This window comes from Hippoglossus hippoglossus, chromosome 12, assembly GCF_009819705.1.
Source record: "Hippoglossus hippoglossus isolate fHipHip1 chromosome 12, fHipHip1.pri, whole genome shotgun sequence".
NCBI classification, from domain to species: domain Eukaryota; kingdom Metazoa; phylum Chordata; class Actinopteri; order Pleuronectiformes; family Pleuronectidae; genus Hippoglossus; species Hippoglossus hippoglossus.
In genome coordinates this window covers 8,990,733-9,014,557 of record NC_047162.1, presented here as the reverse complement: position 1 = coordinate 9,014,557, position 23,825 = coordinate 8,990,733, and the positions used below count along the sequence as shown (strand labels likewise).

The 23,825-nt window shown below is 41.5% G+C and overlaps 1 protein-coding gene and 1 long non-coding RNA gene across 5 annotated transcripts in view; one reads left to right on the top strand and one right to left on the bottom strand.

Moving 5' to 3' along the window:
- The first annotated feature begins 750 nt into the window (after nt 1-750).
- ctif (CBP80/20-dependent translation initiation factor) overlaps nt 751-23,825 on the top strand; it is a 49,072-nt gene continuing 25,997 nt past the window's right edge. For all 4 annotated transcript variants that reach the window (XM_034602344.1, XM_034602346.1, XM_034602345.1 and 1 more), the window contains exons 1-7: nt 751-914; nt 10,262-10,508; nt 10,997-11,068; nt 12,809-12,931; nt 13,518-13,591; nt 15,455-15,559; nt 15,745-15,823. In XM_034602344.1, the coding sequence (XP_034458235.1) occupies nt 10,332-10,508; nt 10,997-11,068; nt 12,809-12,931; nt 13,518-13,591; nt 15,455-15,559; nt 15,745-15,823 (630 nt within the window). In that variant the 5' untranslated portion in view covers nt 751-914; nt 10,262-10,331. The remainder of the gene's footprint in view (nt 915-10,261; nt 10,509-10,996; nt 11,069-12,808; nt 12,932-13,517; nt 13,592-15,454; nt 15,560-15,744; nt 15,824-23,825) is intronic.
- Nucleotides 15,232-23,825, bottom strand: part of LOC117771686 — a 75,306-nt gene continuing 66,712 nt past the window's right edge. The window contains exon 3 of the long non-coding RNA XR_004615630.1: nt 15,232-15,536. This is a non-coding gene — a long non-coding RNA (uncharacterized LOC117771686). The remainder of the gene's footprint in view (nt 15,537-23,825) is intronic.

Here is a 23,825-nt window from a genome sequence, read left to right as displayed (position 1 = left end):
TTTTGTTTATTACCTGGTGCTGTGTCAAAACTGTTATGCCAATAGATAAGGAAACAATAATAGATCACTGCGTTGAATATAAACAAGCAGTGAGGGAAAGCATTGGAGGGGTGATGCATTCCCTGTTGTATGATCAGGGGATGGTATCTTTTAGATATTATAATAATGCCACGTCATAATGATGCCATCATGACCTCCTTTATACCAGATGATTATAAGTGATTGATTAATATAAATCCAATGTAGATTCATTTCTCTAAGGTCATAACAAAGGTTAATGTGGTACTAGAATAATGTCTAAATAAGGTTTAGGTTGTGTCTACAGGTGGTTTATATTGTCCTACATCTAAGAAAGTGTATTTTTGAACTATGTATGATTTCTGACCTCATCATTACCTCTTCATGACACCACTTATTAAATGATTGGTAACAATTTTTCTGATCAACACAAGCTTTTCTCTCCCTCTCGCCCTATTATTTACTGAGAAATCTTGACAAATGTTTTTTACCCAGTAACTTTTGTCGACCTTGACTTTTAACCTTTGACCGATCAGCTCCAAAAGTTACTCATCCGGAGAAACCCTCCAAAAGAATGTCCCCACCGAGTTTGGTGATAATCCATCCGGGCGTTGTTATATATAGAGTATGTTAATGTTATTATTTGCTTTCCAGCTCCCAGATACTACGTTTCCCACAATGCTCCACTTCCCGAGCGCACGTGTCATCGCTGCCAGCGAAACCCGAGTGAACGTCACATTCCTGCATTCCCTCCTCTTCAGTCCGGGACGTCGCAGGAGTCTCACACTAACTAATCCTCTCTCCCACCTCCGTTCTCACCCAACACACCCATGACACGGCGGGCTTGATCCCAGGAGGTGAACCCGGGTTCCCCAGGAGTCTCCAGCCCACGTCGGGTAAGGGTTTATCTCAGTTTATTAAGCCGGGTGAAGGTGTGTGTGTGTCGGCTGGAGTGCTATACCCGTGGTAACCACAAACCACTTTAATTTGAGAGAATACCCCGGCGTTGGTGTGAGCTGGGGCCGTTAGCGAGCTGCTCTCCGCTTCGTCTTCTACCGGGAGGCACAGCCGCTGCTGCTAGCACAGCTGGAAGTGGCTAGCGTTAGCTTGGAAGTGTCCTGTTGTTGTTTACAGTTGGACTTAGGAGCTAGCTAAGAGCTTAGCCGGCTGGTTAGCCGCAAAGCTTGCGTCACCATTGTTACCGGTGATACGCAGCCAGGGCACACGCACACGCGCGCGCACACACACACACACACACCGAGCAGGGCGTGGAGGCGCCTCCAGATGTGGCTTTGTCACTTTGACAGGACGTTGCGGTGCAGACGTGGTGGTTAGCATTAGCATAGGAGACCTGTGAGGATACAACACTTGGCTAACGGACACAGCATTAGCATCCCAGAAAGCATGGGCGTGGTTATGGAAGTGCTACATACATGACTATAAATCCACCCAGCTCCCTATTGACTGTAGCTTCGGTTCTGACGGAAGCGTTATGGTGATTCCATGGTATCAGCCCTGCGCTGAGCCTGGTTTCAGTCATCCTGCAGAACAGAAAAGTGCAGGAGGAGCCGCTCAACATGTTGGTCCGTGTGGCCTGAGACTGCTGCTGCAGAGCTGCAGCCTGCATCAGCTGTTGACCCTCACAACAAAGACCGGATCCCAGCTGCGGCCAGTCAGCACAGAGAGAACGCACGTGAAACCATGATATGCCTCCAGCTCGTATCTATAGTACGATCTGCAGCCTCAACTGAAGCCCACACAAGCAATTAGTTTGCATAATGTTTGCTGGATTCGAACAGGATGGGTCCAACCTGAACCACGTGGACTGTGTGCAGGGAGGATAGGGTTGTGTAATGTTTTGTTGTCTAATCAGCTGGAAGAGTTTCTGTTGCCATCAGTGAACACTTAACTTCAGTTTGCTCATAACATTCCTGAGATGCCTACCCTTCACAGAATGATTGGATCAGAGTGACTTTACAGAGGCAAAGGAATGTTTGCGTGCCACCGCAAGTCACATAACAGAGACTCTCCAGACTCGATGGAGATTGGATTTATTTCTCACACTTGGATGCTGAAAAGCAAGACTAGATTTCTCTATAACAAACAGAATTTTCAGCAGAGAACATAGGTTATTGAATGAATGGTCACATTTATCTAATCCCGCTGAGAGGATCATGTGTTTGATCCTTGTCCCAGTTGCAGTTATGTGCAGATTCATTACTCCTGTAAGTTGTAAATCAGGTTCTGCCAGTGTCTGGTCCTGCACAAGAGCTCAATGTAAAGAGACATTTAACTTGGCTTGGTGCCCAGCCTGAGAAAATCATATGTTATGTGGTGTTCTCTTCATGAACATGACATACGTGCTTAGGTTAATTTAAATACATTACCTATAAAATTGTTGTCAGCAGTTAGAATGTGATTATATTCACTTTGAGTTTACATGGACGTAGGCATACTTGGCCAAATTTAATATGGAGTACAGAAGAAACCACTGAAGATGTTTCCATCTGGTTACAGAGGTCAATAGCCATCAACTGACTGATAATGGAGAAACCTAGGAAATGTTTACAGCTCTGAGACTGGACCATCTCCTAAGTGAGAGGAGTGAACGCACAAAGTCCGGATGATGTAGCAGAAAACAATATCACAATGACAATGTTTACATCTTTCAATGCTTGTAATTATCATGTAAAATGTATAATCATTATTCTTTTTAAGCTTAAAGGCTGATTTTTGCTCCTGAGTGAAAGTTGAAGAAATCAGAAAGAAAACTGTGGTTTTAAATTCTTCTTCATGGGAAGACAAAAGCTTGTTCAGAGGTAGAACATTAAATTGCATTTTTCATTATACATCTCACTGTGGTTGTGTGGTACATAACCATTAGATTGACAAATAATTTAACTATTTTGTTGTGATAATTATTGTTTGTCCACTCAGCTGTTGCATGTTGTCAAAGTGTCATGAGATGTTGTAATAAACTTGGAACTGATCAATAGGAGCATAGGAGAATATTGAGCACTAAACTATGATGATCTTGCCAAAGTAGATGGAAAGTGAGATATTGCTGATGTTTAAAATTTGGCCTGAAATGCAGCTTTAGTTAGACCATCGGTGTGATCTCCAGTCCCAGCACATATGAGCACTGCAGTGATGTGATTGATGACCGAGGCTGCGAACTCTGCCCTCACAGGTCAAACATTGACAGCAAATGAAAGAGTTTGCAGAGTACCACCACCAACAAATACTGACTCCTAGAGTGGCAGAATCTAACTCCGACCTCTGTGCCTCATGTTCAAGCAAACGCTAAAAGACAGGGTGGTGTTCTAGTGTTGTGGCTTTCACCCATTTGTACGCATGCAGTGTTGTGAAGAATGCGGAGGAGGAGGGAAGACAGCTGCATGTTATGGAGGGAGTAGCCTGCAGAAAACTGGAACACCCTTAGACGGCCTGCGTAGCCTCATTTCAGTGGGAACTGCTGCTCATTAAGTTGCCTGTAGTGTATGGATGAATGAGTGGGAAATGAGAGAAGGGGGTGCAGGGCATTGTACGGTTCATGAGTGAGGAAAGCATACAGCAGCTTTGTGAGATCTGAGATATCATCTTATTTAAACGCTGAGAATGTAAGCATTTAAAATGTAAAACCATAAAAACCATGTATTTTATAAACCATGAATTTCTTAGAAACAAGCAACTGTGGGCTTTCTGTGGTTGACCTCTTTGTTCTCAGTGTTACTTGATTTGTCATCATCCCATTTGTTCAGCTCCAACAAATAATGGCCTCTGCTTGGGTTCAGACTAACCTTTGTTGTCTCTCTTCACTTTTGTTGCCATTCAGCTTTGAGGCCTCAGAAATTCTCCATACATGTTGTGAAAGCCGTGTGTGTGTGTGTGTGTGTGTGTGTGTGTGTGTGTGTGTGTGTGTGTGTGTGTGTGTGTGTGTGTGTGTGTGTGTGTGTGTGTGTGTGTGTGTGTGTGTGTGTGTGTGTGTGTGTGTGTGTGTGTGTGTGTGTGTGTTCAGAATGGCACAGTACTGCACATGCCCAATCCTCTCCCATTAGGTCACTTCAGGGCCATAGGTGGACAATTGGGTTATTGTTTTAGGTGTACACACACACCCTCCGACCCCCCCTGTGTGGCATGTGCATGCTGTCTTCCTCCAGATTCAGGTCATTCAGCTCTCTGTATGAGTAAACACATACAATATTATGTATACAATACATGTTTAAGTTAAGTTCAGTTTAAACACATTTTTTTACCTGTCACTGGCCCGTCTCTCTAAATATTAGCACTGGCCGTTAAATAACCAACATTGGTCAACCACTATAAGAGATTGAAGCACAAAGGGGTACAAGTGATATGTAAGGAACCACTCTAATTTGAATAACTTTGCTCATATGTGTACAGTGAAATTCAAGGTAACACAGTCCTGAGGCAGTGCTCAGGACTAGACATGTAAACAGCCAAGCTGTGCATTGGGTTTTCTCGCAACAGCACAAACTAATGATTTCCATGCATCCATATGTGCATGTAATGTGAATTATGCAAATGTATATGATAAAAATAAAAATAAAACAAGTAACAACATTTTCCTGTTGCAAATTATCACATTTGTGTAGTAAATTCAAGATGATTGGTTCCTCATATTTAGTAGCAACAATGTCCAATGTGTTACTGGACACAACGACACTACACTGCCCTAGTGTGAATTTGCTAAGACATCCAGTCTGTAGTAGACCAGATTAGACGTATTATCAGCTCTCGCTGCATGGGACGACTTGGACGACTTGGACTCCCACTGAGGAGACTGGGTCTCATGGTCAGCTCTGTTTGGGTTGTAAGGATCACGGATCTTTGGTTGTTGTGTAACCAAATCAAAGAGTTTAAATCGCTGATGGCTCAGGGCTTGTTTTCCTACATTACACAGTATGTTGTGTTGCTGTAGCAAACCATGACACCATGAGCCTTAATGATTTGGGAGGAGACACTGTTACTGTAGTGTTATAGTGTCTTTGTACCCAAAGTGATGATTGTTTACTTGGTTATTGTGCTTAATGTTGCAGAAACTACTTTTATTAGGTGTAAATCTTGAGAATAAGACATGCATGAGTCCAATAAAAGCATGGGATATCTCTATAACTCTCTCTAATGCACAATCTTCAACACTCCTCATTCAGTGAAATGTGTGAATTCACCTATTTCATGCTGCTGGCCATGCTCTTGATATAGTTTCTCAAATTGTCTAACACACCGGATATTGCACAATATTTTATAATCATGATTTCCCCTTTTTGGTGATGCTGTGATAATGTGTTTGATTTAGACTCTGCCTCTTCAACAAAGAACCGTCGGGCTGTCCAGTGCCACGCTGTGTCTGTCTGGCCAGTTTAGTATCTGTCTGGCTGGTGCTGGGCCTCGGGCGCAGTCGTTGCTACATCAGTGGAGCTCAGGCCAGGACAGTGTGGCAAGCAGCTCTTTGTTGGAACAGCTGAGGAAGGGAGTGCAGAAGGGTGGAGACAGGAAGGAGCGAGGTGGGGCGGGGTGGTGCTCAGGATATATGGGAAGAGGGATTGAAAGATGTTTGAAAAGGGGAAAGATAGTCGGACAGATGGAAAGAGAGGGGGTCTCACATTGTAGTGACCCATGCGTTTACAGGCTGCCTACAACCAACCAACAGACAGTACACATGGAGATTTTCACAGTGTGATGATTAATGCAACATGACATTAACTTGTATCTTTTTGTCTGACTGACTCTCTCCTTCTTGCTTCACTCCATAATTAGATTAAATGAAAGTGCAGCCAATCAATACAAACTTAATCTGTAAATAATCTGATTAATAGTTTTAGAATTCACTGGCTGCAGTTATTTTCTGTGTCTAAACTTAAAGAGTTAAATCGATTTGCATGCACCATTTTGGGGTTTTGAAAATTGTGAGAGGCATTTATTTTGTATTAGCTGACATTTCCTGGATTCTATACCCTTTTTTTAATGCTCTGTTTTCCAACTGGTTTCAGTGCATGCCACATATCTGCCACATCTGATTCCAGCTGGGAACCTTTATTTCATGTTAGACCCCTTCTCTCGCTGATGTTTGCTGTCTGCCTCTTAACACTATAACATTGTCAGTCTCTACATCGATGCAGCAGAGCCAGAGATACCATCGTTCTTATTCTACACGTTTTACTTCCCTGTCAAAATCTATCACCACGTCTCCCACAATGCAACATTCAAGGTTTTGTTATGATTGTAGTGGCTAAGGCTCGAGGAGAGATGAGCTGTGGGCTACATAGATCTGATAAGCTTAGTTCTGCTTAACTCCACACCCCCAGATTTTGTTCCTTTGACCCAGCGGACACTGACTCACATCAGGGCTTCATACAACATGAACACACTTTGATGTGTAAACTGCACTAATGGAGAAACAAATCAACAGATTAATTGATTAAGATTAAGATCATCTGAGTTGCAGCCGCTGCTCGTTATCTCTTATTGCGTGTCCCAGAACCTGGGAGTTCATTAGTACTAAGTTCAAACACATGCAGTTTTTATAAATGCTTTTCCCTCATCATTTGCATCAATATCTTGTAAAGTGAGAGCCCGAGTCATTGCATCATCTTAAGACGAGACTTGTGCTTGTTAAATTTGAGAAGCCCTGTGATGCTATTTGTGCTCCTGACCTTGCAGAGTCAGTTTCTCTGTTTAGACAAAGCTCAGAAGGGCCAACAGCCTGCTGTTCATACTTGTTTGTTTTTCCCCTTGTGTGCTTAAGACAGTGGCTCTTTCTTTGAGCCAGATGAATCTCTCACTCGAGTCTCCTCCCAGCAACCCATGCATGACGTTAATCACATGAGCATGAGTCTCACATGGCCAAATTGGTGCCACCCTGGAACATCAAACTGATGTTATGTTAGAAAGGCAAATATATTTCTGTTCCACCTGAAGAACATAGATTTTATTGTACTAAGCTGAAAGCTAAAGCCTCAGACAGCACATATCAGAACATCATAGAATAGACGTCTGCAGGTTTGGAGTATTTAGAAACACAAAAGCATAGAGAGGACTTAGTGTCCCTTTTCAGATACAGCAGGCCCGTTGTATGATAATGCATAAACAGTATTTACTTTGGATACTGACATTCATGTCGTCTGGGGTGAATGTAACGTATTCACACGCCTGGTGATTTCTCACTCCTGCACAATACGCATGTGTAAAGTGTCACACAAAGGCCAATATAAAGCAAGTGGTAGATACCAAGGAAAAAAGACAGAACCAGATGAGAGCTGTTCTAATGGATGGGTCAATAGCTGTTGGCAATTTCCCCTCAGGCAGTAATTCTATACCACATGTCAAGGACAACAGGAGGACATCCACTGCCAGTATGCTTCAATTAACCTAGTGTCACAAATTCAGACTACTATTACTGAAGCTTCTCCATTCATTTAAACAGGCTTAATTCACTTCAGCACTTTTGAAATGAATTGACTGAGATGAAAATGAAAATATTGTCATTGCTGTGTCCTCAACCTTTATGTAAACAAGAGAGGAAAATACATTTGAACCTCCCTGTTCACTGAGGAGCTTCAAAGACATGGGGCGGCTCTGACTCAGGAGGTAGCAAACTAAAAGGTCGGCAGTTCGATCCTATCTTCCCCCATTCTGTGTCTTGAAGAGTCATTGGGCAAGATACTGAACCAGCATGGTTGGCATTGTGTGATTGATGTGTGATAAAGTGCTGCATGTAATGTAAAGCACTTTGAGTGTTAAACAAGACTAGAAATGTGCTGTATAAATGAGCATTAACCGTACAGATGAATAAAAACCTTAATGACACAACGGCAAAAAATATTGAATTCTAAAAGTAAGATTAAACTTGTTAAAATAGACGTTTTACTGCAGGACTGTTACGGTAAAGTGTATAACATTGTATGGGACTGGTAACTTACATTCCAGTCAAATCCAATGTGACGCTGAACAGCATTACAGTGCATGTTGTCCAACTGAAAATAGATGCTTGACTGAATGAGGTTTCCACATGTTCATTTGTTTGTCTGCTAAGTGTACACTGTTGTGTCAGGAGGCTGTCAGTGCAGAGTCTGTGTTGGCTGAGGACTAACAGAGCGGCATGACTTGGACGACTGGGCGACATGCATCTTATTTGAGCTGAGTTTACGGGCTTTCGTGTTGCAACATGAATGGTCCTGATTTGGGGCGGCACATGATCTCGCCTGAGCTGGGACAGGAAATTGACACACATACAAAAAAACGGATTACCCTGAAATTTCAAATGCAAGTAATAACAACAGTGGGAACAGTAGGAAGTGGGGGGGGGGGAAATGGGATAAATTAGAACTTGCATACAAAAGTGAAGTTGGTGCACAGGAGCACATGAACATTACATGCATGCTTGTGACTTTGATATGTGCACAAGCATATGCAATAGGTCATGTGGGGAAAGTATTAGTTAACTTGGTGTTTATTTCCCAACTTCTAACAGGCACTTTTAGAAAGTCTGAGTGCTGAATGCCTCTACAGCCTGCTAGCTGCGAATCACCAGGCTAATCATGTATAGATGGATTATACTATTGACACCAGTCAGATTAGGAGATATTGACCGTGCTGCATAGTACGAAGGGATCAAGCATTGGTCCTGAATGTACATAAAGGAAAGCAGCAGGACACTCATAAGTAAAGAGCATGAGACTGGTACAGGTTACAGTCTCTTGCACAGCAGGGGTGCTGTCTCGTTGCTGACCCTGAGGTCTGATCTTCCACTGCAGCATTTTCCTCTCAGTAAAATAGTTGTGAACATGGTTGTTTATATTTCTGGCCCTCAGAAATGAATATACTATTGATATTCTTGGTTTAGTTCTGTTGAAATGGCTTGTTCTGATTACTTTCTTCACCTTGTTATTAATAATTTAAGGTCATACACAGTTTAGGTAGTAAGATCAAACTTGATTTAAAAAATAATAATAATAAACTTAAGAGAGTCATTGACGTTGCATTAGCTCTGAAGTAACAACCAACAGATGCTTTAGATCTTATGTCGCTGACTTGTTGGCTGTCCCTGACTTGTTGGCTAAAAATGCACAGGGCTCCCCAGCGAGTCCCCAGGGCTCAGCAGATACGATTCTGCGTGCTCCAGGGCCATAAATCCTCTTTGCATGGCTGGCGATCAAGCCATGATGTAAAGGAGCTTAGTAGCAACAGACAGGCAGGCAAGAAGCTGCTTGCCAGTCGGCCAGGGGTCAGGTGATCAATGCTGACAGCACAAAGAGAGAGAGTGATGGCAGGAGAAGAGGTGGAAAAACAAAGACAGACATGGACATGGAGAGGTGTGTGAATTGAGACACCAGAGGGAGTTTGGCTAGACAAATCAGAAGACATGAGTCACAAGATTTTTCTTAAGATGAGTCTGATATAAGATGGGTGAAAAAACCTGGTGTCTTCTGTAGCTATTGCTGGTACTTAGGGCTGCAGCTAACATTTATTACTTACCACCAAGAAGGTTTGGTTTGGTTTCTTCTGCGTTTGATTGTTTGTTGTTTCAAATGATAATGCAAAAACTACTGGATGGACTTCCAAGAAACCTGGTGGGAAGATGCGGTATGGGTCAGGGAAGAACCCGTTAAATTGTGGTGTGGATCCAGATCTAGGAATCTTTTTTCACTTTCTTTTACATTGCAGGATAGGACATCTTTTGACATTTGATGCTGCTTTCCTAGAGAATAATTCATGGTTCTTGATAAACAAAATCTGCCATATTTACAGAACTGATATAGGAGTGTGTGTAATTTGGTGCATCTTGATGGGCACTTTTGGGCCTTGGTGGAAGGATGCACTCTACTGATTGTCAGTCTGGTTTTCATTATGGATTAATATTTCCTCTGCTAAGAATAGTATGTTGTTATAGTATTCCAAAGCCCAAGAAGATATATTCACAGTGTGTTATTCAGCCAACAGTCCAAAAACCAAAGATATTGTCTTTACAATCATATTTAGAATGATCACATATGATATTCATGAGAAGCTGGAACTAGAATATATATGGGATTTTTGCTTGAATAATGATTCAAATTATAATTGTGCGACGATCACATTATTGTCGCTGTGGTGTTGGAGGTCTTATTTTAGTCATTGTAGTCAAAGGAAATGAATGCCCTGTTATGGAAGTTCCTCATTCGTCATGCTGAATTTTTTGCCTCACTCCCCTCTCTGCATCTTTCTTTTCCACTCTCCACAGGTCACTTTCCTCCTTTCCTCAACCCCCCTTCCCCCTCCCCCCTCCTCCACCAATCGCAGCGCCGGTTGCCATGGAGAACTCCTCTGTGGCGTCTGCGTCGTCTGAAGCCGGTAGCACACGCTCACAGGAGATCGAGGAGCTGGAGCGCTTCATCGACAGCTATGTGCTTGAGTACCAAGTACAGGGGCTGCTGGGAGACAAGGCAGATGGAGACTTGGACTTGGACAATGGTGGCAAGGTGCCACAGGTCAGAGCCCTGTTACCTAAATATATAACATGCTTTCATTCTTCCAATATCTGAAAGCTGCAGTGGCTATATTTAGGCAGCGGTGTCCCTGGTTTATATCTTCAAAACGATGCACTTATTGCACTTATCATTATCGTAATGTATATAAACCTAGACAAATGCGGAGGTGCATCCTCCCACACTGCCTCCGGATATGCAACTGTCCTGTTTTCTGCATGAGAGAGTCAACACGCACTCGCGCTGCTTCGCTCCACTGAGCATCTGAAAACACTCAAAATAGCCCAAGATGAGATCCGTGATAGCATTTGGGGTCATTTAAAAAAGAAAAACTGTTAAGAAGCTAATCTCAAAATATGCTGTGATTTAAGATTTGTCTGCCCAACGTCTAAGTTTCTTGACTTTAGTTTTGTCTGTTAGTTTGTTTGCTGTCTTTATTTACACCCTCCACATTTCACAAATAAAAGTGTCTTCTACCTTTTCTTTTCCAGTGGACCGACGACTGCAATGACAAGAAAGATGGCAGCTGGACTTCTTCTCGGGGAAGAGGCTCATCCAAGCCTGTAAGTGTGTGTCAGTGTTTTGTTTATTTCACAGTGTTGGACTTCAGCTTTATTAATGAATTGACTGATCACAGTCTATAGATTTTACTCAGGGCTTTAGTAGCAAAAAACGGTTGGGTAAACCGTACCTTTCCATCCATCACAAGGACCTCAATGTATGTAAGGATTGACCAAGTACTGTCTGTCTGAATGGTCTCAAGTAAAACACAGGCTATAAGGTGTTTTATTGTATATCAGTGACTGGAATATAATTAAATGATGGGGGTTTTAATTTGTTTTAACTCAAAGTTGCATCAAATTCATGAGTGAACAAATTGATGTATACTGTATGTAGATTAAAAAATAACAGCACCTGAAATCAGTGGTCTAAATATGGCTGCTTTGTAGTGAATTATGTTTTTGTTAATCATTTTGCTGCAGATTCCATTTGTATGCTGGATTTTGATTATGGCTTAAAAACAATAAGTTAAATATTAATATTATATATTTTTTTTTCTCTGAATCAGGTAATGAATTAATTCTGTGTCTTCATTATCAGTCTCTGTTGCATCCTTCATTTCTCATCTCTTCTTTCCCCTCTCATCTCATCCTTAGCTTGTGCGTGTTTGTTGTCAGGCTTTAACTTAAACGATCTAGACTATTATTGCTCCTCCGAGATTCATTGGACTCATCAGGAAGTGAGTAGTGAGGGAAAAGCAGCATGGGTGAGAGGTTCACAGAGAGCAGGGTGCTTCAAAATAGAGACTAAAATTGAAATGTCAGTATTTACAACAATACACCAAAAACTTGTCAATACGCAGCAGAAATAGAGTCCCGGAGATCGTGCAACTGCCTTTCTTCGATTTGTTTTGACCTTTAGCTCCTGGAAGTAAAATATCTGAGACTCTTATAAGAAAACAAACCTTAGCTTGAACCCTTGTGATTTGTCTTTTCTTGCAGTGTACAGTGAACTCAGAAACAACAACAACTAACAGGAGCAATAATGGAAACAAACATAGTAACAACTACAACGTATCCTCAGCGAAGTGGATACCTTAGCCAAGGCCTAACAGTCCCCTTAAATTCAATAAGCTGCACCAAATTTCACACACTTATAGAGACTCTCTAAACATGCTGGATTTTTTTCATCAAGATCCATGAATTCTCTGCGAAAACTGTGGAAATGTTCATGATCTTTTTACGGTTAAAGAAAGTGAAAATTAAGTCCCTGGCTCAGCCCCCTAATGCTGATACCACCAAAATTTGATGGGGTCTTCCCTGACTCATACCGTATCCTTCCACCAAGTTTGGTAATAATCAGTTGCGTTGTTTTTGTTTAATCTTCCTCATCAACAAACACACAAAGCAACAAAATGGGGTGACAACTTAACCTCCTTAGTTGAGGTATAAATAGGAGCCATTATCTCAGTGCAACAACCACAGCGCCACAACAGGTTCTGAACAAATTGTGTGAATTTAGATCTTTGTGTTGCACAGTAGAACACAATACAGGCTCCTAATATGCACAAAATCAGTGCAATTTTGCAGGAGAAATGGCACTCGCCTCCATTAACAAAAAGTCTGACCAACCAGCTCCATCAAAGAGTGTGTTCACATGGGTTTAAGATAAATATACTGTTATTAATATTAGCGGAACATTATTAAAGACTTTGTTATATTTTATTTTGAAAAAGAAGATGTGTATGTCTGAGAGTAACTGACCAAAAATTAAACATATTGACTTTGAATTCAATCTTGCAGGACGAGTGGGAACACAGCAGTAATGGCAGCACAGGTTCCAGACCCAGTTCAGGCTCCAGACCAGGTTCTGGCTCACGCTCTGGCAGCAGAGGCAGAAACAATCTGTTCACAGGCCCCTCCAAGGTAAAGATACAACTGTGTGTGTGTTTGTCGGCTGTCTCATGTGTCTCTTAGTGCTAAAACATCCACTTGGTGTTTCTTCAATGATCCGTCTCGGTGAGACTTTGAGGGACCTGTATTGTTGCTACCTCCGTCACATGACTCTTGCCGTGCTCATCGTATTGTTCTCTTGGGAGTCTTTACCCGTTTTTAATCATGAGCATCTAAAAGCATCGCTACAAATCAATTTTTCATCATCGTTAAATGTTAAACGGGCACTCCACTGGTTTTTCACATGAAGATCAATTTTTGAAAGAAAACCTTTGTTACAAACTGGACCTAGACATGAACATTTCCCAGGCAAGGAGTGAATATGATGGATCGTGTTGAGCTACATTATGGGAAGTGGGGGAAGTGTAGGATCCAATGAGCCTGGATACTTAAAGGGAGACTGTAGCTGCATAAAGTCTACATTATATATACATTAAAAAATTCCTGTTTATAAATGTTAAGTACAAGCTAAGTAAGTCAGATATGTGATGCTTTGCTCTGTGTGTTTTGTCATCATACTGAAAACATCCATCTTTTTTTCCCCTCATGTTCTGTCTAGAATGGGAACAGAGAATGCTCCTTGGACATCCTGGGCACAGACATATGGGCGGCCAACACAATGGACTCACACGGGTAGGTGCCTCGCTGTTTCATAAACCTAACATGTTGTACAGTCTGTTTTCAGACACAAACTGTAAAAAATGTCCAGGAAAACAGAAAATGTCGAGAAAAATTCAGGCCTGTGATGGCGTCTGGATGGATTTGTTTTTAGTTGGCAGCAAATAGACACCTGCGTAAGCCTTTTTCACCAAAATCAATTATTTTTACATCTTTGTCTATGTCCTCTGTGAATGTCACTTCTTTTTTCAATATTTCTCAAATTTGATCACTTTGAAATTTGCGTTTTCCCACACAGCACCCCGGAAGATTTCAGGAAAATGTCCTGAGTTCAGTGCATGTCTGAAAGCAGCTTAAGACACATATTGAGTCCGAGCTTTATTCTCTGTAACAGTCCTATAAATCTCTTGGTTGCTCTCTCATCTTTTCCTTCCCCTCCGCTTGATTTTGCTCATCTTATCAACAGTTCCATTTCTCAATTTGAGGTCAGCAAATCAATTAAGTTAGATCTTGCCAAGATAGCCCAATTAAATATATCTACATAAAGGTTCATGCAGTTTCTTCTTCTAACACTGCTGATGATTCTTCCGATAAACTATTTTGTTTAAGTGTTTCTGTTAAAAGCTACATTTATATTGCACCTAACAAATGGAAACATGGCTGCTTTAAAATCTTGTTTCTCTTACAGAAGAGTTTTACTGTATTTTCGCCCCTAAAAAGCCCAAACTGGAACTCCGAGGAGAACAAAAGGTGAAAGACAGGAAATAAGTGACACATTAATCAATCTCATTGGAGGGAGGGCTGGTTGCCATGGCAACGGCCGTGCAGCAGCTTCACATGCCCAGGTTCCAGCCACGTTGGCACATCTGAGCACACGGTGAATGAGTCGGCACAGTGGGATGATTTAAGAAACTCACAGACTGAGATGTAGAGAAGTACAGATTTAAAACTGAATGAAAATGAATGACAATTAATTAGAAGTCATCTCTGCCTTTCTAGTTGAAGCTGTGTAAAGAAATCTCCTTGCAATCTAAACCTTTTCTGTAACTTAGTGTATAAAATGCTGTTTTCTGTATCAGCCTCTAAAATCCAGTACCAGTCAGGAAGTATTTTATGAGTTTTATGTAGCTCTTTATTGCAGTTAAAGAAATGAGTGCCTCATCATCGCCATCTTGTGGTTAAGTCTATTGTAGAGTCACTGATTTATAGACTTATTAAAAGCAGATGCTCCACACTTTCCTGTCTTCACAGACTACTCTATTATTATTGTTTTACATTGAAACATTCTGTCTGTATATTTCTGGATATATAAAGTCATCTTCATACGGAGCATCTGAAGTCAGTGTTCAAACTGTTACGCTGCTGCCACACATGCACTGAAGTCTGTACATTATCCAGAAATCTTCCTGCTGCTGTGAACGTGTGAAAGGCAAACACCAGAAAATGTCCGGAAAACTGGGGCTGGTTCATGCCTGAAAAAGGCTTTAGAGGAGATTCCTCACCACGTTTTCGTGAGAATAGGTCAAGCTGGAGTAAAGGCTGATTTAGAACACAAGAGGCAGACATGACCTGGGTTGTGTTTGATGTAACTTAAAGCCAAAGATTAACAAGAAGAAATGCCATGATTGTTACAAGGCACTGCTCAGATTCATTCACTCTGTTACCTGCACTCTTATATAAAACAAGATAACAGGAGTGTATAGTTGTTCATTATTTACTATTCTCCTCTGCATTGTTCAGATGAAGCCCACTTCATCCAGTCTGATGTTGAGTGTTTAAAACGTAGAAAGGTGTCTTGATATTTTCATCTCTTTCCCTGTGCATGTATGGATGTTGGCTTTCTCCATCCTTTGATTCGTCTTTGTCTCTGTATTGAAGAGGTGCAGGTTGGGACGTGCAGCCGGAGAAACTGGACTTCAGCCATTTCCACAGGAAACACATCAGAGGAACGCCAAAGCACCTGCCGCACATTGACAGAGAGGGGTAAGATCTGGTTCTCTGGTTCTTATCTGCAGTATTTGTGTCTTGTTTGTGAAGCCCTGCTCTGTGTTGTCATTTGTTCTGATTACTTCATATTATCTCAACTAGAGAACTCTGTGATCACACTGAGAATGTGTGTCATCCTGAGTGTCATTGATTCTTTCTGTCTATCTTGTCGTCTCTGTCAGGATGAACAAAAACAAGTTCGAGGAGGACGATGGCATCGACATGAACGACATTGAGCGGTTCCTACCTCATCTGCGCTCTGTGAGTCACTCATTGTTCTCTTTGTCAATCTAAAGGCTCTTGTCTAGATTGTCTTCACACTCTAACATGTACTATTTCTTTATATACACATTTCTACTGCACTAGTGGCAAAGTGTGTTCTGTGAAACACCTTTTATAACACCGGTATTGACACAGTGGACTATGACCCCGTATACAGAAAGCCTTCTGCATTAGTTGTGTGAGAGTGCCCTCTGGTGGCATAATGGAGAAATACAACTATAAGAATGACTGAACAGAGCAGTAGTGCTGTTGTCAGGGTCATAACTCAATCTCAAGAACATGAAATAACTTTATTTATCCTTCATTTAACTAGCAAAGTCCAACTGAGATACAAGTTATCTTATGTCAGGGATTCTTGTCAAGATATGCAGCATTGAAGTAAAACAGTTTAAAATGCAAACACAAGCAGGGACAAATAACACACACAAAAAATACTAAAACACAACAAGCAGATTAAAAACAACAAACATACAAGACCATAAAGAAATAAGTGGCTAAGTTGAATCATAGAGGATAAAAGGCATATAAAAGCAAAAGGCTTTTTCTCAGCTCTGTTCTGGTAGGATCTTTTTTCGGGTAGTGGTCTTCAGGGTAGCGATCTGTCGATTTGATGTTTGCAAAAAAAGTAAAAGCAGGGATCTACTGCCCTGCATTAAAAGTAATAGGACTCGTTGATTATATATAAACCTTTGGTGACTCCTACTGGGCAGAGGCTGAACTGAGCTGTAACTGATATGTTACAAAGGTGTGGGACTGACCCCTGGTGTTTGTATATGTGAATTACAATGAGTTGATATTTTATAAGGCATTGCAATAACTCATTCTTAATGAAGGTTATAAATGCTCTGTATTTTTTGAAGTTATTTAAAATGGCTGTTCATTCAATGCAAACTGCAGCCTGAAAAATTACAACCGCTCTCTAGAATAGTTTCAGCGCAAAATGAACATTATAACTGTCATGAAGGGAGGATTTACTGCATCACGGTTGAATAAGACTGCATTAGCTTTAGCTAGATGTTCCTAATAAATTGCCTACTGAGTAAAAGCGGTGGTAGTTTTTCTGTTGGTTTCAAGCTTTAACAGCTTTTATCTGGCTCAGGGTAACATTCACATATCCCTAAGAACGCTGTAATTTAGTTTTCTTTTAGTTAAACTAAAGCTAATGTGAAACTACCACTGTCTGAGTTAGACAAACTGTTGTCTTTCTTTTCAGAAAGACAATTTCACCTTTTTGCTTCCTCAGACAATGTGTCCTTGCTGAGCTTCAACAGAAACAAGTGAAAGAAAAGAGGGGAATTTTGAAAAGAGATTGTAACTCTGGAAATAACCACTTGATCTGTTTTGCTCAGACTTTAATAGCCTGGTAAAGGACTACAGGTTCTTCCTGTACATATGTTAAACAGCGTAAAGGCATATTACAACAACGCCTTTCTAATTGCATTATAATGTGTCTCTGAATACAAGGTATCTGCCATCAACAAAGTGAAATTCATTTTGCAGCTGTGGGTGCCAGGGTACAGGGTAGTGAGCATTGTGTTTTCCAAAGGTGGCAGAGGTCACTGCGTGTCACAGATGTCAAACTTCTCTCTTCCTACCCTGCTTTCTGAGCCAAGATGTCTTCCATCTTTCATAGTGTTTGAGCAGCAGTGTCTTCCTCTTTCCTTCCCCTCTTGGCCTCTGAGTCGAGCCGCGCTTGGTCTCTCATGGAGCTTCAGCCAAGTCGGGCCTTTAGTTGCACTACCAAGATGACTTCCGCATAGTTCCTGGGCCAACTTTGCCTTTTCCGTTCATTCAGTTAGGGCCAAAAAGAAGGATCGGGTCTGTCTGGTGTGCTTGGGATCGGATGTGTGTTAGCACTGGGACCCAGTGAGGTCAGATCCACACAGCTGAGTGCCACATTTTCTCTGTTTCTCTACCTCACATTCTTGAGCTGTTTCTGACTGTCACATTCTGTCTGTGCCAAGTGTCGTGCACAGTCACGCAGCAGTGACGCCAGGTCATGATGCCAAGTTGTTTCTCGGTCTAATGACAGGAGGTTAACTGGGAGGACACTTAAGTTTCCATTTTCCTCTTCCAGTAGTTTTAGAGAGAGACCACACTGTAAAATATAACAGTCAAACCACAATCATTGTAAACTTAAGCCGAACTGAGGTAAGAGTGGTAAACCAATCAGTATCAATTGAGCATTCACAAATATTTCACAAAAAGGCACAAGAAGATTAAAACAGTTTGAGAGAATAACATAAATATGTGGATCAGAACTCTGTTTTTAATCTTTTCTCTCACATTAATCATCTCATGACCTCTCATCTTGAGCCTTAGGAAAGCCCTGACCCCTAGATTGGGAACCACTGCACTGAAAGTAACTATAAATAATAGTGTAAATAAAATAGTTAAAAGAAACTCCACCTCAGTGATGCATCAGCATTCAATCTAACAACAGTTTCAATTAAATCTTTTTTATATAGTCAATCAACCAGTCGGGGTAAGTGGAGAAAAATGGGGAAGAGAGGATAGATGGGTGGAAAAGAGGGGAGAGAGAGGAGAGACACCAGGAACAGTTGTGTAACCATCATGTTTCAGCTCTGACAGAGTTGTTATATATAGGGGGCATTTTACCATTACATTTGTTTTTGCTTTTAATAATAATAGTTTGAATACAGAAATCCTATTTGTAATGTGATATATTCAAATAGATGTACAAGGATGTGAATACGTCCACCATTAGCTCGTGCTCCAAGCTTTACTCTTGCATTAATGATGGATGGATGTATTTTCTGTCTGTAAGATGGTCATGTTGGTTTATCATCACCATTTAGCATTTCTACAATCATAGTCCTTGTAACCAGGCAACAGTAGCACCTGTATTCCCCCCAGTCACCACCTCCAGCTACTGTACTACATCATCTACTGTTCCTGACTACATTCCACACTTCCTACCAACCCCTCACTTCCCCTCTCCAGGAGCCAGAAAAGATTTACAAATAGCACTGGGAAACATCTTGTTTGTGTGTTTGTGTGAATCACTCAGTTAGAATGGGCTTCCTCCTGTCGCCCTCAGATTCTGCTTCACCTCCACTGGCCTCTGTGGAAGGTCAACCTGCGCCAACCACACGTCCAGTGTCAGGTTGTAATGACAAAAGAATTCAGGGGTCAGAGAGCAAATATGTGATGTGTTGATTCATGCCCGGTATCACATAGTAGATCCTGAATAATGATACATGAACACCCAATTCTTTTATTGTATAGTAATAATACTTGAATTTTGTAAAACCAATTAAAGTTGATAAATATATATTTTTTCCTATAATATAAATACTCCATAATTCTTGAGTGTGAATATTTGCGCTAATATACATATTATAAAGGTAATATGACATATATATTTCAGAAAATTTCTCTATATGTATGAATTTTATAGCACAAATTATAAATTGAAAAAATATCAAACAGATTATAATATAAATGCTCCTTAGTTGTGGCTCTAATCTTGTGTTTTAAACTGTAAGATATTATTTATTCCCAGTCAAGTGCTACATTGTTGGAAGGAAAAGATTTATGGCAACGAGATAAAATGCTTTGAGACTCCAGACGATAATACAAGCTGCTGATTTGAAAATGGAGGGCACCAGTACAGCGGGACAGGGTGAGACCCGGGAGAGAGGGAGAAAGTGGCCAGTCACTGAGGAGACATCCGGTCTGGTCTGGTCTGCGCTGCGGACAAAGCCGTCCAGCGGGAGAACAAAGCCGGAGCCTGGAGCTGAGACATTACAGACTGGTTGGCCCCTCTGTCTGGAAGTGTACGTGCCGCAGAGCAGGACTCCAGTCGAGAGGGGACACTGGGGGCGGGTGGAGCTCTTTTGGTGGTCAGCTGTCAGTTTGTCTGACGGTTTGTCTGTGTTTCACTCAGAGTTTTTATTTCACACACATTTGCTGCCCCCCCCCCGTGTTTCACCTCTCCTCACACTCACTCTTCTCTACCATCGTTTTACGTCATCTCCCTTCTGTTTCTTCCCATTTACCACTTCCTTTACCCTACCCTCTCCTGACCACCGTCATTACAATCTGTCCCACTCCCCTCCTCTCCTCATGTCATCCTTCCCTCCATCCTTCAAATGCTGGTGGGCAGCAGAACAATATCCAGGGGGTCATGGTGACCGGCAACCCCCTCCCTGTGGTCTCTTCCTGCTATTGTCCCTCGTCCTACTGCTGCTTGGCTCCTGCACTCTATCAACCCCACACATACTGGCTTAATCACCACTGTACACTGTTATACTCTGGGCTCACGCATGGGAGATACACTGGACACTTGAGTACATGCATGAAAGCAGGATACCATGGGAAATTGGTGACTAATCCCACAGAGGTATCTAATTAATCTGTCACATGATCAACAGCCAGAATATGTAAACGTGTACGGAAAGTAAATTATATTTATTCTCAATGCTTGCCTGTGTCTTTTAAAACAGACTAAAATGGAGTGTATCTTATTGTCTGCTTTAATTTTTTCTCTTCAGCTGGTTTATGTGCTTTGCATGTTACTCGTGTGCTAAATCCCAGGAGACAATCGTGCCATTATTAGGTTTATTTTCTATCCCGAGCCTCTGTTTGTGATCGGTCAGTTGCCTGTGACTGTTTCCCATAGTCTCAATTTATGCCCTATAATACAGCTGTAACATCCGCTTGTTTCACTGCCAAGATGTCCCCATAAGAATAGGGGGGTCTTCACAAATGTAATGCAAACCAGACCACACATGCAAACACAGAGCACCAGGCCTGGTCGTCCAGAGAAGATGCGGTGACTGTCAATGTGATGCAACACAGAGAGCACATATGATTGAAGTCATTTTTTCATCATGGCGAGTGATGGCTAGAACAGAGCTGTACGCACATGAAACCTGCTGCTGCGGTTGTCGCATGATTGCATTCCTATAGGGTACCAAAGGTTTTTTTTTTCTCTCTGACATGATGATCCAACAATGGCTCCATCTCCTCCTGTAGCTAGACCCCCTAAATTCTTTGATGTACCTGTCTGTCGGCGCTCTGCTGTGGCCGCAGCCTCAGATCACTTATTAAATGAGTCATGGATGTCAAGACCTCATCTCTGTGCCTCTTATCACCCATCACCTGCTATACCTGACTGTGGCAGCTCCAAATCTCCTCTTTCTGTGCCGCTGGCAGGCATCAACTGCGGAGTCAGTTACATGAAAGGACTAAAAGAAGGGATCAGGAAACAGGGATTTTACTGAAAAACAATTTGAGGAGTCCAAAATGTTAAAATGATTTATAACATGAGCGAGCGAGACGCTTTTACAGCAGTACATGAAAGTGATCATTTCAACATGATATAGTATTTTCTGTCATTTCATTCTCAGGGAAGGAAAAAAGCTTTTAAATATTTTTTGATCGATGTTAATTTTTAGTCAAACTGTGAATGTAATGAAATCTTATTATGTAGTCACCAGTACTGCTCACAAGTCAGTTTCCCTTTTTGATTTAACTTAACTCAACAGTCTAGAGGAAATGTGTCCTATTGGGCACAAAGTAAAGTCATTTCTACATTAGCACACCAAAATTTAAGTAATGCAAAGTGCAAATATTTCTGAAAGAAGAAAGAATCTTATTTATTTATCTAGCTTGCTCACAAGTTCAACATATCAACTTGAAAGGTGATGATATGTAGCTGCTGTGTTTACAGCTTGTAGACAAAGTGATGACCTTCTTAAAGGACTTTATTTTCCTTGTAAGCAGTTTTAAATCTGGGTTTAATGTTTTCTCTTCGTGCAGATTTAAATTGTTATAATTATAACAGATACAGATAATGTTACAGCTCTATGTATCTGACTGTAACAATACATGAACCACATTATCAAAGTAACAAAACTCCAACGCATGCAGCAGAATATAGGAGGTTCGGTATGTGGGCAAAATGTCCAGATTGCATTTCTGCTTCCCTCTCTGTCTTTTACGTGCTCGCTATCTTGTATTTACAGTCGCTCTTGTCGTCGTACTTGCTCTCCCTCACCTCTGCTCTCAACAACCTGTCCTGTAATGCCACCCCTGGGGCAGTTTGAAATTTATTGCTTTTGGCCGAAGGCCCTCGCAACATAAATAAGCCGAAAGAAACAATGGGGCCGCCTGAATGAGCATCGCTGCAAAATTGTTGCGCAGTAGAAGGGACAGGAAGACCTGCACTTCACTTTCTATGCTATTGAAGAGAAAGTTCTGTAATCGTTCGTTGTATTCTTCGCATTTCCATGCCCATTCGCTTTACTCATTTCCTTACTTTCCTTCCTTGTTACTTATACCCCCTTTCACGCTAAAACAGCGCCATTGTTATGAATGGCTCAACAATGGTATCTGACCCAGGTCTGTGACCCTTTTGAATAAATTCTCGGAAAAATAAAACTATCACCGGGGGTAAGTCATGAAATTAGCTGTTCCACCAGCCCTTTAAAAGTAAAATGACTTTAAGTTGTAGCTCGTACCTCAGTGGTTACGTGGTGGAGTTGAGTAAAGGACACATCCTCCCTGTGAGCATCCCAGGTAGCCTCTCCCAGTGACCTGTGATTTTTCCTGGAATGCTGCAGGGTATGTCAACTTCCTCTCAAGGCAGACGCTCACACCCAATCACATAATACAATACACACACAAACACACACCTCAATCAGGTTCATACAATTTAAACTTGACAGCAAAGTAATTAGATTTTTTTTCTGCCTTTATAAAAGAGACTCAAACCGTTTAAAGTTCACATACCTTACATGTCGGCATTTGAAACACACTGCTGCATTTGTCCGACAAACATGAATATTGATATAGTCACACACACACACACATAATATCTTTCTGTCTCTCTTGGACATATCTACACCCCCCACCCCCCTCGCCATCCTTGTCACGTCCACAGGGTGCGCGCTGCCTGCCGCGAGGTGAGAGGTCGTCTGTCTGTGAACCAGCACAGCACACGCCTCTCTTTGATCTACCCTGCACTGGCTGCTACCTGCAGATAGCCTATTCACACACACACACACACTACATTCATCGCTTCCTGTCTCCATGTTTCTGTTGGATGCATTATAATCTGCACACACTAGAGCATTTCTCTTCGCTTTGCTGTTGTTCTCTGGATATGGATTTACATGATTTAAGAGAAGCAATATTGTTTTTGTTTTACATGCTATCAGAACAAGCAATGGAAAAACACCAACTAACTTTAAGGGTTTTAGTAAATGTGTGTACTATGCTGGGTGTGTGTGTGTACGCTCAGAGTCATCTGGTTGCTATTTGAAGGCAGAATTACAGCTAATGATATCCTAGAGGAAAACTACAGTAGCTAAACATGCAACAGTTCCTCTGTTTCTTTCTCCACCTACTTTTCCTCCCTGTCAGACTCTTCAAGTGGCAAGAAGCTGAAGTCTGGAAAAAAGCAGCGTTTCACAGATATTAATACTTTAGGGTTTTGTATGTGAAACCTTGTTAAATTGCTCTGGTCAGATTAAAGCTTTGAACTACCAGACAGTTTAAGTGCACATTTGTCTGCCTTTTTTTTCTTAGGATATCACTGTGCCACACGAATGCAGTGCCCCCCCCCCCCCCCCCCCCCCCCCCCGCATGGACACACACACACACACACACACACACACACACACACACACACACAGATTCTGCCTCTCGCATCTGGATTCAATCAGACTCCTATGATCCCCCAGCAGCCTCTCTAAGAGAGAAGTAGGTTAAAGCAGCAGTGTCAAATATCAGGCTGTTTCTCTCAAGCTGATTTGAATATCTACTGAATGTACAGTAGGTTTGTGCAAAAAAGAAAATCAGAGAAATGTAAAGACATTTGATGCAACCTAAATAACATGTATTGGTAACAAATATAGTTTTGTGCACGTTTGTACTAAACATTTACTTAGCAGCGTAGATATGTCCTTATGGCGTCCCTATGGATTTGTAAAGGTGCTATATGTAATGTGAA